Source organism: Mus caroli, unplaced genomic scaffold (assembly GCF_978045245.1).
Source record: "Mus caroli unplaced genomic scaffold, Mus_caroli_1 scaffold_19, whole genome shotgun sequence".
NCBI lineage: Eukaryota > Metazoa > Chordata > Mammalia > Rodentia > Muridae > Mus > Mus caroli.
The window spans coordinates 51,853,458-51,874,434 of record NW_028227274.1 but is presented as its reverse complement, the minus strand read 5'-3'; the positions used below and the strand labels follow the sequence as shown (position 1 = coordinate 51,874,434).

The 20,977-nt window shown below is 38.1% G+C and overlaps 1 protein-coding gene across 12 annotated transcripts in view; it reads right to left on the bottom strand.

The window, feature by feature from the left end:
* Window positions 1–202: 202 nt before the first annotated feature.
* Window positions 203–20,977, bottom strand: part of Csnk1g3 (casein kinase 1 gamma 3) — an 81,915-nt gene continuing 61,140 nt past the window's right edge. For 4 of the 12 annotated variants that reach the window (XM_021150495.3, XM_021150496.3, XM_029471804.2 and 1 more), the window contains 5 exons: window positions 20,308–20,403; window positions 16,889–16,984; window positions 5,595–5,701; window positions 5,073–5,096; window positions 203–588 (listed from right to left, as the gene is read on the bottom strand). In XM_021150495.3, the coding sequence (XP_021006154.1) occupies window positions 534–588; window positions 5,073–5,096; window positions 5,595–5,701; window positions 16,889–16,984; window positions 20,308–20,403 (378 nt within the window). In that variant the 3' untranslated portion in view covers window positions 203–533. The remainder of the gene's footprint in view (window positions 589–5,072; window positions 5,097–5,594; window positions 5,702–16,888; window positions 16,985–20,307; window positions 20,404–20,977) is intronic. The other 8 variants (XM_029471805.2, XM_085833557.1, XM_029471806.2 and 5 more) reach the window with 4 other exon arrangements.

The following is a 20,977-nucleotide window of genomic DNA, read 5'->3' as shown; positions in this document are numbered from 1 at the left end:
GAATGTCAATATGATTCACGAATAACAGTACCATCGGTCATACTGAAATCAATGCAGATGCCACAAAACAGGAACTGTTCAAGAAAGTTGTTTTTAATATTTGGGCAACTGTTTTCTCTGCTGCACTATCCAGTGGGAAGAAAATTCCTGTTTGATTATGCTTTTATAGAAAACATAAAGAAATCAAATTAGGTACAATTAGTTGATATTTGGACACCTGTATTGTTTTCTAGAATAGAAGAGCCTCTGAAAAATGTCCTATGGAACTGTGTTCATCAATACCACTTCATTGGTCCATTCAATTCAATGATGGGCAAAGCACTCGCGTTTTGACAAAATTTTAAAGCTTCCATAAAGTTAAATTAAGGGTGGGGGAATGAATGTAAGACAATCACAAAATGAAATATGAAAGTATGACATTTTTGTTTCAAGAGTGAGTCCTTGAAAATATATGTGGTCACTATAGAGATGATTTTAATCACGAAACAGCATATGAACATGTAAGTAACTCCCCAGGATCTGTCTGTGTCCAGTCATTTGTGACGTTGTATGGTTTTCCTTTTCCTTCGTTTGAAAAAGCAGCAGCACCTGTAGATAAAGACAACACCCCATTATTATAGAAACACTAAAGCTACTCCAGGTTGAACTTATCACAGTAATTGAGAAGGGCAGAGAAAGCAACAGGCTCGTGCAGGACAGATGAGAGAAAACATGTCAGCCAAGCATGGTATTAGTGAGCCTACGGCAGTTATGGCTGTGTCCTATTGGCATGCCTTCTGTGTACAGCAGGACATTCAAAGACTTCTCTAAAAACTGAAACACTACAGTGCTCTGACTCGTTTGACTCGGGACATTGGAGAGTCGGGGGGGGGGGGGGGCGGGGATGCTTTTATAAAGCTCATCTGTACAGTTGCTCCCTTTCTTTCTGAGAGTTTTGATTCCTGAAACCACTGTTACAGAAGCAATAATGACCTTATTACTAGGGATCTTGTTTTAGTACAAATCAGTTTAGATTCTAAAACAAAACAAAAAACCAGCATCAATCAACCTCAACCAGTATCAATCAAATATTCTACCATATTTACGAAACAGAAAGAGAAAGTAGATTAAGTACAGGACAAAGACTGGAATTTTCTTTCCGTTTTTTGGGGGACAGACTCTAATGGTGCAGGCGGCCTCAGGCTCACTATGTAGCTGAGGATCATATGAACTCTTGACCCATTTGCCTTCGCGTTTATTTTTTTCTTTATCATTTTAAGAGTCAAAGGCTACTGTAAGTTATTTAATTTTGATCAAACTAATTTTATACTTAACATTTAAAATCACAGAGCCAAGATGTCCATGTTATAACTCAAAAACTATGTTTTCAAGGCTTATTTTTAAATATATAGTTTAAAAAAAAAACAATTCAAACACTATATATTTAGTCCTTGTCTTTTATCTATATACAACTTTATCTTTGTGAGGCAACTGCAATGGGTGGGAGAGTATATGTATCTGTGTGTATGATGAAATAGTCACAGGCCTAAAGCAGAGCTACTGCCATCCAACAAGGACTAAGAATAATACATTGTTTCAGGAGTTAAAAACAAAACAAAACAGCCGCATTTACTTTAAATTACATGAACCTAATCCTTTCTCAAATTTCAGATATATAAGATTTCAAAACGAGAAAGGCAAATGGAATCTTGCTTGGTGGGCAGAACCGAGCCCGACTCAGTCTTCAGGGCCACTGCAGTTGGTCAGCAGACAGACAGTCAAGGCCACCCTCCAATGTAGAGTTTAGGTTCAGCCTCGAATACATGACACCCTGTCTCAACTGGAGGGGGAAAAAAAATTATTCAAGTAAATCTTGCAGTTACTAGACAACACCCACAGGGTAAAAGCTAAAATGAAAAAAAAAGTTATTTAAAAGAAATAGACCAAAATTTTATAATATTGTTTAAAAATCTAGTGATATTACAGGGAAAGTTCAGTGTTGTTTAATATAAAGCTCCTGCTCATGGTATTAAATGTTCCTATCTATGATCATTTGTCACTTCAAGCCCTAAAGTACATTCCTTCAAAAACCTCTCTACTAAAGAGCCATTTTAACTACATAGGCCTTTCCAGTGGCAAGTGCAATCGGCACGGTCTTGACACAAGCCTGCCTATGCTGCTCTTGTATTCACACTGCATTCTTTGGTTTTGCTTTGTTTATGAAATTGAAGTTCTTCACATTGGCTAAATAACATTTCGTGAATAAGGGAACTATGGCCAAGCATTTATTTGAAACCAAAAAGAGATTTAAGATGAATTCTAAGAGGACAAGTCCTGTAAGTTAAAAACAATGTAAACCCTGTAACTTCTAGAATGCATGGCATACTATTAAGGCGACCACCACCAGAGGGCAGCATTGATGCATCTTTATAAACGCGCCTACCAGCAAAGAGTAAACTGAAATGCTCCTTTTAAAGATCAAAGTCACTTCAAAACCAGCTGATTCATGGTCTTGATGACTAAGAAATTGTCACCTTCTTAACTTGTCTCTCAGTACCCAATCTGGTAGTGCCTCTCTCATGACACCGTCTTTTTTGTGCACTTCCTATTATTTTTAAATGATTTTGCTTGCCTTAGTGCCTTCCTCATTCTAGAACTAAGCTGTGCAGTGGCTAGCACATAGAACTGGCTCATCAAAAGGCACAACTCGGCCACTTGTTTAGTATACACTGAAGGATTTACATCATTGACACAACTAAATGCTACAGTAGGTTCTAGCTAAAAGTATATGTGTATGCTAAATCTGGAGTCCTTACCACAAGGCACAAACTCTACCAGAGGCTACAAAGTGAATATTTCAGTACTACTACGAGGCCTTTCTGGAGAAAACTGAGCTGGAAGGCATTCGTTAAGTGTTGAGTCTAAATATCAAGATTAAGACAGTCGGTATAGTTTTTGTATCCAACAATACTTAAGTTAGAAAAGAGCTATTTAATAAATGGGAAGAATTTAGCTTTCAGAACTAAAAGTGAGACACTGAGAACCAGAGTGAGGTGGTGTGAATACTGCACCAGTGTGAACAAACGGAAATGAACAGCCTGTGCCATGGGAATTCATCTTACGATCACAGTGAACTCGGCTCTGCTGTTCACATCACACCTCCGATACACCTTGCCCACTGCTTTGTCATGGAGAAAGCACTTTCGCTTTGTTTTCCTGGACCTGTATTAAACCCTGACTTCTCTCAATCAAACTGAAGCATGTTCTCCTGACTGGATCTGAGGCTCTTCCCTACCCTTCTACACTGACCTCCAGCACCACCCTTGCTAAAGACTCTTCTGCACCCAGCCTGCGCCACCCACGCACGACTTCAGAAGCTGCTTTCTCAGTCTCTTCAGCCTTGGCGTCATGAGCACGTAGAAAAATGCCTATCATGACAACTAATACTTTATCTTGACAAATAAGCATCTTACCTTAAAATTAATACCTCATGTGAAATTTCTTATCTTTCGATATCTCAGCTAGGCAAGAGTTGTGTAAAGAAACTGATAGGCAGATTAACAAGACAGCAGTAAAATATAGTGTCAGGTTTAAATGGGGGTGGGAAGAAAAAGGAGGCGACACAATCCTCCATTGCATTCTTCATTCTTGTCCTCCAAGGCTCTGGAGAGAAGGGCCAGGCTATCTGAGCGCACACCCAGAGACATCACAGCTAAGTCATCCTTGAAAGCCACTCTGTGAAACATTCTCTCTCTGATTACTCAGTCAGGAAGTGACCCTTTTCTTTACCGGGTGAAAGCTGCACCATGTACTAAAATCTACTAATGCAACTGCAGTCTCTCCTGCTAGTTTGTGAAATCCACTATTCTGAAATCTCTGCAGTGTTAACTACTGGACATATAAAGAGCGGATAGACCGGATCAAAAGTCTGTGTCTAGGAGGATGTGAACCCAGTCCCAGGTTTAACAATGCCGTGGAACAGTGCAGGAAGAAGCCTTCTCCTGTGAAGAGCACGAATGGCAGCCAGTGATGAAGCACAAAGAGGCGTGGTAATAGCTAGAGTCCGTGCATGTGACAAACCTGAGCCTTACCAGTCACTCCCTCTCTCACCGCCCTATGACATGGGCATTATTCGCAGCATTTTAGGAAAAGAAACAAGCCTAACAAAGTAGCCCACAGAGGAGCGGAAGGGCACAGCGAACACTCACCGCAACGGCATGTGCATCAGACTTGCCGTGCTGCCACCCGAGATAATAACTGTCTTAGCACTCACAATCATAAGCCACTGTAGTTCAATTTTTTATTTAATAACAAGTAAATAGCTGACTATGTCTTGAAATATACTAAATTCGGTCACACCACCATTCAATTCTGAAATGAAACTGAAATGGGTCACTGCTTGGTAAGAGAAATATGCACAGCAGTTTCCTCGTTTTCAGCTGGTGGATGAGTGTTTAAGGATGTAATCAGATGACTGGCGGGCTTTAAAACTGACTCCTCTAAGGCTTCAGTTCACTGCAGAACTCACTCAAAATCTGTCTGGAAATTGAGAGAGAAATCTAAACACAGAATTCCACCTGAAGGCAAAGACCAGAAAATAAATAAAATTTAGTATCCTTTCTCCTAGGAAGAATATTACTAAGAACTATTAGAGGGCTTTTAATGTACTGGTTAGTAAATGAGATAAGACTGTAGTGATGCTGTAGGAGGAAAGAATACGTATCCAAAGGTTGAAAACAGAAAAATATAAAGTTTAACTCAAAAACTCAGCTTTCTATTTAAGAAATAATAAATAAAAACTCCCATGCTCCAGAACAAATGCGCAGGCAAAAGCAGGTTGGCATACCATCTATGCAGTTAAGGAGTGCCCCAAAACTATGTCACTTAGAGCAAAAAAAGCCGCAGCAGGCAAAACAGCTCCTCAACAATTATTTCTTGCTTTTCAAGGGCTAATGTTATTGTTATCAAATAATATTATTTTACCAATTGTAATTTCTAAGTAAAGATTTTTTGTTTGTTTATATTAAATGGTGTTAAATCTTGAAATTATAGTCAATGGAGCTATTTCTGCCTGCCGACACTTGGGAACTCACCACATATTCAATACTTTCTGGCAGCTATACACAGAAAAACAAAAAGAAAAGGACAAGGGAGAGAGGGAGAGAGAAATCATCACAAACAGCCCACAGTTAGATGATCACACTCTTGTTCATGCACTGCTTTTCCAGCAGCGCTGCTATAGTCCACATCCTTAACAGTAATCTTACAGTAACGTTAAACATGCAGCATCCTACAATACCAAGCACTTACACTCACAGAAAAGTAATAATACAGCAGTGGTAGCCATGAATGTGCCTAAATATCAAAAGCTGAAAGTATCCTATTAATGTTAAATGAAAATTTGAGCACAGTTTCTAAATAACTATTTTTATATTAAGAATGCATTTACTAAATACTTTAAAAGTACTTCTTTAAATAGTCATTAAGATAATTATATCACTTCTTTTGTGTGCTCTATTCCCTACAGGGGGAAAAATTGTATGGAACTATAAAGCTGAAACGTGCAAAGTTATGAACCAAAAAAAATTACCAGAATAAGCAAACTGACAACATACTTTGTTTCATCCATCACTTCCACTTCTGTAGGAGCTGTAATGGGTGCATTCGACCGTCCTGCCGTGGGGTCATCCGTGTTTAGCTCTCCGTTTGTAGAACTTACAACCTGGTTAATAAAGGGAAAGAATATTTATATATTCACATATATACATACATAATCACATATACTTAGTAAAGATTAAGGCATTTAAATTATAAAGTTAATATGAGGAACATAAAACAATTAGTAGATCAAAGCCATTCGACATGTGCTTATCTTCCTTTCCATCTTATAACTTCTATTTTCTGCTGCTTTCTAAAAGTAACTCCTACCTCAAGGTTTCCATCAGTTTCTCTTTACGCATGACTTATTCCCTCCTCCAATCTATAAGCGCTGAAACTTCTACCTCACACCGTCCAGTTTGAGGAACAACAGTACCATCCATTCAGCTAGCTGCTTAGACTCCACATTCAATCTGTGAGGAAGTCCGATGAGATATTCCCCCAAATGCATCCCCTATCTAATCGATTCTTACTATCTATTACTACTCCGACACCAGTACAAAACAGCATGACCTCTCTTAAGAGCAAAAACCTGTCAACTAATATTAGCTTTGACTTGCATTGCAAGTAAATATATTATCCACACAGCAACCAGAGTGCTCCTTTCCAGGTATAAACCTGGCTGTGATAATTCTGAAAAGTCCAACTCCTGGCTTCTCACCTAACTTAGAATAAAAATCAATATTCCTCATACCACGCTAACTTCCCACATAACTTACAGCCTGCCTGGCTCACTGATCTCTTATTATCATCCCCTTAGCTCACCAGCTTCTAAGAGACCAAGCTTCAGGCCTGGCATTATCCACTGCCACTGGCTAGGACTGCTTTTTTACTTATGGGCTGTCTTCTTAGATTCCTAGAGAGCATCTCTGACAGGCTTTTTCTACCATTCATCTAAAACTTCCATGCAGAAAAAGTCTTTATGTTGTACTTTATTTTTGATTCTCTGTATAAGTTATATGTGTTGACTTTTATTTATTTGTTTGTTTTTATTTTTGAGACACGGTAGCCCTGTGTGGTCCTGGCTTTCCTGGAACTTGACCTCACAGATATCTGCCCGCCTCTTTCCTAAGTGCTGGACTAAAGGCATACAATGACTACTTATTCCTTGGTGCATTTTTAGTTTTGTCTTGATGTTTTTACTTCCTGATTTATCTACTATGTTTTTAATATTCTGCCTCCAATAAAACTGTTTCATAAGAGCAGGAATCTCATCTCTTGCTCTTTGATATACCTAACACAGAACAGCTACTTTGTCAGAGTAAATAAATACTGCCATTAACGAATGAAAATTTAAGACACTTAAGATAAAAAAAAATAACAAAATTCCTAAATTATCGAAGGTCCTATAAATTCATTTAATCACCTTTATTTCTTCTTTCCTTGTAATTCTAAACTTGAAAAGATACATCCCACCCTCTCCTTAGCCCTAAGCTTCTCCCATTCATTTAATCCATATAAAAATTCCATCTTCTCTGTGTTTATTTAAATCTGAGAATTTCCTTGATAAATCTGGGAAAAAAAAAAAAAACCCTATATTCTGTAGGCTTACCTCATTCCCGATTTTCCTACATAACTTCTGTTTCTGTTGGCACCAGCTGATCACTCTATACTAAGATGGGTCCATACCAAAAGCTCTAGCTACAGCACTGAGAACTGTGCGAGCATTCGAGAGACACCTGATCGTGCTAAATCTCGGTGTTCTGGCCTATGAAATGGAAAAGGGTATTGTCTATTCAACCACCAGGCCGAAATGGAGCTCAGTGCACAGAGCCACAGATGAAGACATGGGGGCCATCACCACTCTCAGCCAGCCTCTTGCAGAGGTGCTTTACAGGGCACAAATGAAGGCAATCAACTAAGCAAATGCATTTGTTTTTTAATTTCACAAGTCAAATTCTAAAGATTGGGTCTATTCAGCTGGCATTTCTAGAATTATAACTGAACTGGAAGACTGAAATATCAGGGTTCTTCAGACTGACTTCTTTTCAGCAAAGTTTATAAAAATGACAGATAATCTGAGGTTTGGCATTTCAGAATATTATCAGATGTCTTATAGTTTACTGTTATTATGTTTAAAGACATTTGCTTTGACATTCTAACTTTGGGACAAAAATCAAAACCCTATCATAGTATTTTAAGGAATTAAACTGACTATATTTTTCTACAAAGTTTAAAATGGACAGCAGGAGGAGAGAGCCCACAAGCAACTTCCACAACAAGCCGCCCACAGTCAGATAAGACAGATGGGGTCCCAAAGCAGCAGCGCCTTGGTCAGAAGTGTCTGTGGGCAAGGTAGGAAAAAGAGGCTGCCACACAGTCCAGGCTCTCTCTGCCTCCCGAGAGCTGGCATCTCTATGCCCAGCTCATAGGCAATGGTTTTCAAAAACAAATTCATACTTTCCAAATATAAAAAAAAATTATAAAGCTACTTACAACATCACAGGTTCACAGTATCAGATAGACATCTAACCGATAAATACAGAAATACTAAAACATGCTCACAAACATATGTAAAATCTTTCTCTAAGACACTCATTAAAAACTACACTGATACATGAGATACAGCTAAAATAATATTTTTTACAGTTTATAGAACTTGAGCCAGTAAATGATGAATTACTACATACTTTAAAAACTATAACTACAGCATAATTCATAGTTTTTATGCTAAAAGATAACCCACAGTAACATGGCAGTCTGTGGACCACAGGTATAGTTTGCCATAATTAGTTTTCATTGTCTTTCAACCAAGATAAGGAAGATTTTCAACTTAACTTTCACTAATAGAGTCAGTAATTGTATCATATTTTCTCAGCATTCAAATCTTTCGAGAGGTTATTAAAAATTTGTTATTAAAACAGGCGATTACAATAAATGAATCACACTGATTCATATCAGTGAGACTCACCAGGAAACTTCCTAAACTAGTGTAGGATTATTTACATAATAGAAACAATTACTACATCCTCCTACAAATGCTCTTTTGAAGATGTCAGCACCCCAGAAAACTATGTGGAGAAGATGAAGTTATAATAGGCACTCAATTTTGTTCTTCATTATTAACTGTACATTATTAAAGATTTGATACAGAAAACTGAGATTTGTTTTAATGTTTTTAGTAAAGTACTATAAACAATTAGCACAATGGAAAACTCTCAGCAAAGTGAAAATTACTCTTCTCACACTGAACCATGTATATTCGCTGACACTGAAAGATACTTCTGTTTATATCATTTTTTAGTGTCAGTATTATCTATATTTGAATATGATACTATACATGCGAATAAATCAAACAACTTATTATGGCAGTTTATATTATTCTTTTCATTTTCCTTAATAGTACCTGGCTGCACTTGTCTTTTGCATGATTTATGATTTTATGATTGTCTTGGCTCAGGTTCTCAAAACATCATTCCTAAGGTTCAAATTAAAAACTTTCCAACTATAAAGCGGTCATTCGGCACACTGGTTTAACATTTTTCTTCTTCCTTTTGCTTACAGTTGCCAACTATCATAGAATCTATTTTTAATGGTGGTGAACTGAATGAAGCCGTAGCAATGAAAGTACAGCTACAATGGGATTGTGTCACTACTCCCTGTTAAGGCGGGTACATTTCAAGTTTCAGAGAGCTGATCCACCAAGGACAAGCACAGCAGACGCGGGTAGCAACAGCGCTCTTCCCCTTTCGGCCCCCAGATCCGGTCACTCTCTTTCCTCTCATCTCTAGTACTCATCAATGCAACTCAGTTGTAACCCAGACTATGAGCTTAAAGTTGGGAGCAATCCTCCCGGTGCCTCCTATGTGTTGTGATTACAGGCATAAGCTAACACACCCAGCTTCAGGCATAGACTTTTTATAGACTCTGACTCATACTCCTCTCCCCTTAATGAAGCCTTTATCAAAGTAATCTTTAAGCTTCCAGGGTAAAATGACAGACTGAAACTGCTTCTTTATAACACCCTGAAGGAGAGTCAAGAAAACAAAGTGTAGATTCCATTCCAAAGAGACACAGTAGAAAAACATGAATTTAAAAATGAAAAATAAAATAATAATTATTATTATTAATAAAGCTCCTGCATAGTCAGGGGAAGGACAACACAGCTTCTGCATGCACAGAAGCGCCATCTAAAGTTAAGCAAGGAGTCCTTGGTGAAAAGAAATCAGCAATCCTACCCAAAGAACCAGCACACAGTTTAGACAAACTCTGAAAACAGTTCATAGTTGTAGTTAGATAGTGACTCCTCTGCTGTAACAAGTCATCAGTGTAGAAGAGGTCCACTTCTCATGCCTCCAAGTGCTGTGGCAAGGTAGCAACTTAAGACGGAACCTTGTGTTTAAGACTAAATTACCCTGAGAGCCTGATAATGAGGAGCAATCACAGGTCCAGGAGCCTGGAACCAACCCCACGAAGGAAGCGTTAAGTAAGAGATAATTATAGCAGACAGTCATAAAGAGAGAGAGTCAGCAGCCTCAGCCTGAGCAGCACAGGGTACGGTAGTTAGTGACCCACCTTAATCACTAAGAGTTTGACCTGTCACTTAAGAATCATTGTGAATTCCAAAAAGCCCAAACCAGTCATCAGCTACAAGCCAGCCTCTGAAACCAGGTATCTGCCACAAGGTTCACTGCCACAGGACTGAGAACTCTCAAGTGCCACTGGGCTGATTGACATCTGCAGCCTCCAGCATATTCAAGGTTGCGCAGGTTTTAAAGGTGTAAAAACTGGCAGGTGTGGTGGTGCATGCTTTTTATCGCAGCACACAGGGGCAGTGGCAGGCTGATTCTCTGTAGGTTGGAGGACAGACGAGTTAATATAGCAGGTCCAGGAAGCTAGGGGCACATAAAGAGACCATGTCTCGAAAAGAAAACAAACCACAGAAGACTGGTCTGGCTGTACAGGTCTGAATGCAGGGCTTGCTTCTCCAACTTGGAATACACTACAGAGACATCTCTGGTTAGAACATTAGACATCCCAGAGTGTATAAACATAACCTTTGGGGTTCACTTTCTCTTCTACATTGCTGATTTTTGTTTCTGTATCCTGAATGAATTTTCTCACTGTGGACGTGGCCATCCAGGAATCACTGGTCGTCTTCAGGAACAGACCTCTGGACTCTCTGCCTGACATTTCAACTGTTGCACTAGCTTATGGTCTCCTGGATATACCATGCCTTTTCATGTTTCTGTCTTGTGAGTTTTGTGACTGCTGGTTAGCTCTTACATAAGAGCATTTCAGCTTGTTTTTAATGAACAGCCTATTTTGAACTCAACCCCAGAACCATTTGGGAAGAACAAAACACGCTGCTGATGTAACAGAGGAAATTAAAAAACATACATGATATAGAAATGCACTTAAGGTCAGTTAAGAGCCCACAAATGCACTACCTGTGACTGTAGACTAGGGGGAAAAGGCCAAAATAATATAACCTTCTGTAAAATTAAGAGAAGGGAACGGGTAAAGAAGAAAAACAACTGAAACTCAAGGTCCCATGTACTCGAGTTACCACCCCATGCAAAAAGACATGGGAACAACAGGAAGAGCAACGCGTCAGCCAACGGTCCCTGATGGACATGGATGCAAAAGATTCTCAAGCTGAATTGAAAACCACTAAAAAGAATCATACTCCATGATTAAACATGCTTTGTTACAGAGAACTGCACAAGAAATTTACTATATACATATAAATAAATGTAATGCTATATGTAAATATTCTTAGGGGAAATCATGAGTATCTCATTAGATGTATAAAGTACTTTTAACAAAGTTCTGCATCTCTTCATAACAAAAGCTCTGGGCAAAAAAAGGAATAGAAGGAGCATGCCTCAACATCATAAAAGCTCTAAACAACGTTGTACTGAGTTGGAATCACAAACGACATAAAGATATACAGATGCCTGTCCACTCCTCTTCTATTCAGTGCAGTACTTAAAAAGTTTTGGCTAGATCAATACAGCATTAGAAAGAAATAAAAGGAATACAAACAGGAAAGGAAGAAATTATCCCCATTTGCTGACAAGATAGTTCTGTGCTTCAAAAGACCTGAAGAATTCCAGTAGAAAGCTTTTCCGTCTATGAAACAACCTCAGCAAAGTAGCTGGGTATATAACCCCCACTCAGAGTGTGGTCGCTCTTATACCAATACCACACTTGCTGAAAAAGAGATCAGAGGAAAACCTCATTCACAACAGCTTCAAAGCACAAGCACTTCACAATAAAACTAAACAAAGAAATGAAAGACAATAAAAACTAGAAATTTAAGAAGATACAGATAATAGAAAGAATTCCCATACTCATAAATTCACAGAAACAATATTATGAAACTAGCTATCTGACCAAATATATTACAAGTTCAATATAATCCATACCAAAATTTAAATGACATTCTCCATAGAACTAGAAAACAACCTTAAAAGTCACTTAGAAGCACAAAGGCCTCAAATGGCCACAGTAATCACAAGCATTAAGAGCAATGGTGGACGTACAGATGCCAAACTGTACTATAAAACCTTAATAATAAAACCAGCAGTGTATTGGCACAAAAACGGACACACAAACCAATGGAATAGAAAAGTCCAGACACAAACTTGGTGTAGTTATAACCACCACATACACTGGAGTAAAGACAGCCTGTTCAACAAATGGTGCTTAGAGACTGGGTATCTACATGTAGAAGAATAAGACAAGAATAAGCCCGCCTGCAAAACACTGGATTAAAATGGACTAAAGCTCTAACGTAAAATCTGAAGCCCTAAAGCTGCACAAGGAAAGAAAGGGACAAAATTTCAAGACGACTTGAATCTGACCAGCTAGCATCAAATAAATAAGCAAGACCACAAGCCCTGGCTTAGGGGCACGCACACTCCTTTCATCCCCACTCGGGGAAGCAAAAGCAGGCAGATGTCTAGGAGTTTGAGGCTGACAGCCTGTATCCACACAGTAAGACCCTGTCTTAAAGAAAAAGAAAACAAAAACTCAACAGCAATTGCTAGTAAGGATGGGGGTGGGAAGGAGGAGCCCTATGCCCTTCTAGTGGGCCAGTAAAGTAGTATAATCACTGTGGAAATCAAGATGAACTTCAAAAATAAAAAGCAGAATTACCATATCATCCAACTGTACTACTCCTAAGTGTCTTCCCAAAACACCTAGGCCAGGATACTGCACACAACCGAGCATCCATGCTTAGCAAAGCACTCAGAGCAGCCAACATATGGAACTATCACAAATGCACATCAACATGAACAGACAAGGAAAAGGAGAAAGACATAAACAATGGACGTGTGTGTACCCATGTGTGTGTGTGTGGGGGGGGGGAGGTGTGTGTGTGTGTGTGCGTGTGTGTGTGTGTGTGTGAGTGTGTGTGCGCGAGTGTGTGTGCGCGCGCGCGTGGGTAGAGTGCTTAACTGTGTATGAGGTTTTGCATATGTATGAAGGCCAGAAGTTAACATCAGGTATCGATTTTTTATTGCTCTCCAATTTCTTTGTTGAAAAAGGGTTCTCTCGATGAATCCAGAGTTCACTGATTCAAGCTAGTCTAGCTGGTCAGCTTTCCTAGGGATCCCATTTCTGCCTCTGGGTGCTGGGATTACAAGCATGCACCACCATGACTAGTCCTCTAATCCATAATCCTCTTTCTGTTTCCCCAGTATCTTCAAAATAAAATTCAAACTTAACAACAAGGACAGTTTACAACCCACCTACTTCTTGGTTTCATTTCTCACACACCCAGATGGACTGAATTCAATTCCTCAGGGCATCTCTCTCTTCAACAGCTTTATGCACAGGGCACTTCTGTTTCCCCTACTGCCTTCCTTGACTAATAACTGCCACTGATTCTTTGGTATTCATAGCACTTTTGACATGCAAATTTGAGCCATTAGTCCAGCCATTTTTAGGTACATTTTCCTACATGTTCTCCTAGCACTGGTCTAGTTTATTCTGTCTCTCCATTTTCTTTTTCTTTTAAGAGCTCAGAACAAGGCCTAGCTCCTAAGAACAACTTAGATATTTCTGAATAATGAATAGACAAAACTATGAATGGGTAGGTCTCTTTCCCATTCATATTCATTAAAATGATTCTATGGACTAACAGAGATGTGTAGACTAAATTCATGAGGGGCTCTCCGAAACATACACAGGTAAGAAAAGACTCAAAATAACATCTTTGGATATACTAATCTGATCTTCAATTTTCTAGCAGAGTTTATCAAATGTATAGCTACATATTTCTATTATTTCACTAAAGAAATATAAAAAGGGGAAAGATCAAATTTGACAATGTTTTCTCTTGGTTATGTCTTCATATTTCACTTTCAGGAAATGAAAATACAGCTGCTCACTGATTTACAAAAGTACTTGATTCTACTTAGCTAGTCCTTCAAAAACCTCAGTCTTTATGCAAAATATTTTCAAAGCAAAACCAAGAGGTAAAAATATCATTAATATCCTCCTTTTACTGATAAGTAATCCAGGACACACAATATGAACCTAATCTACTGTTCTCTTAACCATAACACCAGTTCGGTAGCATGCATATCTGGTCCGTTAGGTTGTCAGTATGCAGAAGAGGCAGAGTTCAAGTTTCAACCTTCAAGCTTCTATTAAAAGCGTATCAGGGGGTTGAAGAGATGGCTCAGCAATTAAGAGTATTGGACTGCTCTTCCAGAGGATCCACGTTCAATTCTCAGCATCTACACGGCAGCTCACAACTATCAGTAACTCCAATATCTGACACCTTTACACAGACATACATGTAAGCAAAATAGCAATGCACATAAATTAAAAATTTAAAAAAAAAGCTCATCAGAGGGGTAAGGACATGGCTGACTCAGTAAAATAGCTACAATGAATGCACGCATGAGGATCCGTGAATGGACTTCCTAACACTCATGGACAGACAGTAAACATCGTGACTGCAGCATCAGTGACGTACAGCCAAGAGGACCCCTAGAACTCCTTGGCCAGCCATCCTAGCCAATCATTAAGCCACAGGTTTTGGGAAGAGACCATGTTTCAAAAAACAGTGAGAAGCAAGAGAAGAAGATATCTGTCATAGGCCTCCTGCTTCCACATATATGTACATGCGCACACACTCTTGAACATGTACACTGACTACATGCACAGCATACCAGAAATAAGAGCTATCTTACGATGTGTCTTTAAGTCAAAAACTCCGAGAAATTCCACCAACTCTAAATGGCCTAGAATGTTTAACAGCATTTTACTGTTCCACAGAAAAAACACAGTGATTGGGAGTCAGGGAGGTGGGAGTGTACAAGTGACTAGGGAAAGCCTATAGAAGATAAGTGTTAAAGCTGGGAGTGCAGCTTCACATTAGAGCTTACACACACACACACACACACACACACACACACACACACAAATTTAAACCCTAAGACAGGACAAAACAAAAATAAACTTTCAAAAATTCTATACAACTTCCCTTTATAAAACCATGAAAAAACATAACACATTACTTCCCTTTCTACCTTTATTTAGGATCAACATAATAATCACAGGAGTTAGCTTTTAGGTACTTGTTTTCATTATTATTAGTTTTAACTTACCCTCTCCTTAGTCTAAGTAAAATCATAACAATCAAGTAATTTGGAGTGTGCATGAGAGGATTTTCAAATGCGGTAAATAAAGTCAGTCTTTATTTTGCAATGGGGTAAGATTCTGACACGGCCACTCTTGAAGTATTAGTAAGTTACCCATTACACTTTTAAAAATGTTCACTGTATTAAGTTGGTTTAAGGCTGAAAACGCTTTCATGAAATCAGCAGAATGAGCATAACTTCTTATTTTACCTATGTATGCATCCTATTACTACAATTCTACTGGGTAAGTGGATCATATTATACTGAATATCAGATGAAGCTGGGTGGAGTCTCGACAGAAAAGTTTTGGAGATAGAAAAAGAGGGCAAGTACTCTCTGTGGGAAAAATAAATAAAGCAAGCACAGATTACCAAAGTGATTAAAAACCATCAAATTAATTAATTAATCCTGGGAAACACATGAGATGACTAAGAGGACAGGAAAACAGATTGGAAATGGCGCTAAGAGAACAGATTCTATCAGCGCCTTGGCTGCTGCAGGTTGCCCTGGGCACTAGCAAAGCACGTAACACAACCCTACCCCGAGAACTCAGAAACAAGTAAAACCAGACACGAGCATTTATGCAAATTCAATATACTTTCCTCTCTTAGCTTTCCCAATAACAGGAATTCCGGCGCTCTTGCCCCTAAGTCTGCCACTCCAGAATTTATAACTATTCAAACATTTCTACTACATATTCCTAAAAATCCATAGCCTTTTATATGTAAAAATGGTAGTTATGGAATTTATCTCTAAAATGAAATGGTAAGAAAAACAAGAGAGCTGATAAGACTTAAGTTTGAACTTATTTTTAGAAGTAAAATACAGATTCAGTTGATTAATAATATATTTAAAAAGAATGAAAAATTGATTAAAAAAAACAGAAAATTATTCAAGTGGAAATACACTGAGCAACAACAAAATCAAAACCAACGGATGTCAAACTGAGACAGGCTGAGGTAACGTTTGTCGGTTACTTTACACTAGCGTTTAGATGACTGCCTTAGAGATACCTGCAAGGCTGCAGCCTTCCCTGTCTCTACAATCACACCTACACAGTTACCCAGAGAGGCTGGGACAGTGCAGAGTAGCCACCAGCTGTTCAGAGAGGAAGTGACAGAAAGAAGTAAAAACAAACCCGTGGCAAGAGCACAGCTTACTACTCAGTATTTACAAAAGGACAGCATAGCAGCTATTACTGTAAGTCCAGACACAGGCATGTTCCCAAGTAGTACAGATGAAAAAGCTTAGATAGCTAGGAATGAAGCTCAAAGGAAGCAGAGTCAGGAAGGAGAAAGGAAAAGGTTTGTAAACGGTCTAGTATTTAGAGAATGAATAAAGACATTAGCTTATTATTGGACAATCAAGCTCCGCTCATACTACAGTCCACTTGTGCTAACTTGCCACAAGTATGACTTTAATACCATTGCATGTACTTGCAAAAATAAACCAAGGCAAAAGTGTAGTATCCCTGGTAGTCTTTATGGATCATGTTAACTTTGGTTTTTGGTTAAATAACGAAGGGAGAGAGTTATGGATAGAATTCGGCCACAAGCTTTCATAAGGATAGAGTATCATGCCATGAGCTCAAAAAAAGGTTAGTTGTATAAATCTGGGGAATAATCACTCATGCAAAAATCAGAAAATACCTGTACCGAGCCACCATGTCTGTCTGCTGCAAGGTGAGCTCTCAAATGATGGGGATTTGCCTGCTGGGAGTCCCAAGCTGCCCTGTGGTCTGCCGACTGCCATTTATTTAATGCATATGGCATGCATGGAAGGAGAAAAACCCAATACGTTAAACATCTCATCCTTATAATTTACAAAACATATGTATAAAAGGAAAATTAAAATAACCTTACTATTCGGAATAGTTAGAATACATACAGTTATTTCTCTCTGAAGATGAAGTTTCTATTGTTGAACTGAGTCTTGATCAGCCATAAAAGCAAGTAAGAGGCATAATGTTTTACAAATAAAAGGATTTGGGAAGTCATAGACTCCATCCCAGATTCCACAAATGCTAAAACAGCCTAAACTCTCTGGTGCTCCTTGTAATTTGGTGGAATCTTTCCCACTGTTCATAAATGAAATCCACCAAGAACCAGGGAAAGAAAGCTGATGAGAGTGCACCAAAGGCTGCCACTGGGTTTTCTTACACAAGTCCTCAGTAGTTCTTCCATGAGGAGCTATTTTTAGCAATGTGAAAAAAAGATAATCCTTAAAATGTTGAGATCCTAAGAACTGTGTCTCATTGTATTCTGTTTCTACTGTAAGTGTAACAGAAAAAAAAAAAACGGCAAGGGTCTCTGAAAAGTGAGAGCACTATGCCCGATACTGTGAGAATTACAAACAGTTTTAAAAGTGACAATCCCACAATTATGAATCTCTGCTGCTTTAGTTTTTTTCAATTTGGTTCTAATTAAAAGAACCTTCTTTTATGAAGCCAAATGAAAATTGTGGATGTTTTTAGATCCCTTGGAAAATCTGTATGGTAATAAGCACAGGCTACTAGCATTCTACTAGAAATTAGAACAGCCAATTTCTCTATTTTAGGAACATGCAGAAAGCACTACCAGAAGGAAGATCTCTTAAAGCACGGTTCTGAATGAGTAACTTTATTTAGACAGACTCATCCTCATTTCATGGGTAAAGACACTGACACTCAGCACTCTCTCCTGGGACCACAGACCTAGTGAGGAGCATAAGGAGGATTCCAACCAGAGCCAGCTTCCTTCAATAAGGCTATCAAGCTTCTGAAACTAACTGCAAATATGCTAAAGTCTCTGGTGCTCTTTTTTCTTTTTCAACAAAATTCCACAAAATCTTGCCACAAGTGCCAACCATGCTGGGCTAGAGGGAGCCTAAGTAAACCAGAAGCCAGAGTAACCTTTGTGAAAGAGATGTTAAATGTAAGCAGAAGGACATGGGGGAAAACACTCTGGGAGTGAGCTTCCTAAATTAAGCTGGACGGTAAAAAAAAATTACATAGCTCATGGCATGAAGTTTGCCATCAAAACCACCATGAGAGTTCTGTCTTTCCATCACTCTCTAACTGCATAGCCAGATTAGTGGATTTGTAACTGACAGTGAAATAAATTATAAAGTTAAGACAGACATCTGTGGCAACTGATGACAGAGCTCTGTAAGAAAGTAATAAAAGCTATATGCTCTCCTTCTATATAAACACTAATATGGATTTAACGTTTTACATGTAACTGTAGCTACCTGAACTTCAACCACTGACTGTCCTGTCTGCAGTTACTACAGTGTTCAGAGCTTTTAAAAAATTCCTGTTTCCTCTTTTAGACTGCTAACCATAGGATCTGTCATAAAACACTGTTCACTGATGCACAGATATTTAAGAAATTTTTCTATGCACACAACTTTTCTTTAATGAGAAGACTGTGCATTCAGGTCCTATACATAGCCCTATTCCAAGGATTCACTGAAACATTATACACACATACATAATCTTCCCTGCTTTAACACAAAAAGAACTATAAATAAAACACAGAACTCACCCTTAGGAAGCTTAGATGACCAACTATGTCTGAAATAAGAAGTTAGAAGTCTAAAAGTCTTTAAGTTATGAGAGGGCTTCCATTACTACAACATGCAATAGCTTCAACAGAGAAATTTAGAGAGAGCCAATCTTCAGGAACACCAAAGAAATAAACTCTAGTTTAGAAGACAAAAATACCAAATCTCAAGTTCTAAGCCCTCTACTTACACAGTTATCTTGTCAGATCATTCAAGCTATTAAACTTTAAAAACAAATCTTTCTAAATTGGTTATAGTAATACTATTAAATAAGTGTAGTAATATTTAATGTAGAAGTATTATTAATAAATGGTACTGTTCTTCAGTTTTTATTTTGTTTAAACCATCACTTGAACTTTAACAGGCAAAAAGAAGACAGAATAAAAAGCAGGACAGAATCTAAGCAGGGCTAAACCAAGGGATTTCTAGACACTCTCAGATTCTAGAAGACGGTAAAATTCTTAAGCAAACTGAAAATCCTCTTGCAAAATAGGACAGGAGAACATTGCTGAAGGACTGGCGAGCTACCCATCCCCTCCCCAAGAGCTCCCCCTCTCCCTCAGTATTACTGCTTATCTTTTTACATGCTGTACCAAGCACACTATTTGACTGGCAGTCCTCAAACAAATGTCTTATGATTTTTAGCTTCGGTTTTTCTGTTGCTTGTCCCTGTCCAACTTTTATGCTCTTCGCTCTTCTGCCTTTCCTCTGTCTCCTGCTCACTACTCTTAAAATGTCTTTATTCCATTTTTTTTTTTTTTTTTTTTTTTTTGTCTAAAAGAAGTGCATTTACTCTGCAAGGTCACTTCAAAAATAAACAAACAAACAAACAGCTTTTTCTGTATTAAATATGCAAATGTGTATGGCATTTAATTAATTAATATATGTCAAGTGGTTCAGTTTACTTCAAAATGTAGTTATTTGTGCATTTACTGTAAAAATTATGAGACAGCAACAGCATCCATGAGTTTAGGGTTACTGAGAACATATTATATTCTAAAAGGTTGACATGCATCATCACTATTTTATAGGTGAGAAAACCGGCCTTGAGAAATTAATTTAAACAAGGTGAAACGAAACTACATCCATATATGTCTGCTTCCAGGGATAAGTGAGTTTTGAACACTCCACCTAGTCAACTCAGTTTAAATCACTTCTTATACTGTATCCTTTGCTTCTGCATTTCTAGACACACATATAAAAAATCATTTTAAACAACAGAAATGTAATAAATAACGTACTAAATTAACTAGAGAGAGCAAACAGTGTTATAATTCTAACACTTCATTTTTAAAAACCAAATATGGCTCGGTTTTGACTATTCTTACCATGAATTAACAACTGAGGATTATCTGAAACTAATGGTGAGAACTGAAGTTTTCCTGAAAACACGAGTCTTTTCAATGCTTGTGTGTGTGTGTGTGTGTGTGTGTGTGTGTGTGTGTGTGTGTTACCCACTGAACAGAAATGCACATGTCAATAAGGAAAGTAACTGCAATATTTCATATCCATAAAGGCACCAAACCTGGTTTTTAGACTGCTGTATCTTATCTCTGTGTTGGTGTGCTTCTCTGTTTGATGACAGAGCAGGGTCTTGCTGAACTGCACCTACTGGAGTAGGCTAAACAAAAACAACAATTAGTGCTGGAACACCTGCTTCAGAATTCCCATCTAAAAGTTTCGGTAACTGTTTAAAGGAGTCAATGAATCAATAAGTGATACTGCTAAGTTATTAAGTCTTCAGGAAGCACCATGATCCTCAAGCACACTGATAAAACTACCTGAGTAACACAAAAGGAACAGTGCTACATTTTCAAGTATTTCTAAGACATTTAAATACTTTTTAGCGTATTGACTTTCATGTGAATAAAGTTGTGGCTCTCAACCTTCCTAATGCTATGACCCTTGTTAGTACAATTCCTCAGATTGTAATGACCCTAACCATAAAATTATTTTTGCTGTTACTTCAGTTTTTTAGATGTATATACTTTATATATCTCTATGCATTTCTAACATCAGTACTAATATATTTCACCCTTTTCCTTCCTTAAATTTTTTTTCCATAAAACACATAAATTTTAATACAGATCTTTATATGCTGATATAATTAGTGATGTGGAAGACACACAACGACTGAAATACCTGAATACTGAAAAGCATGCTTAGCTGATGCCCTTAAAACTGCATTATTAAAC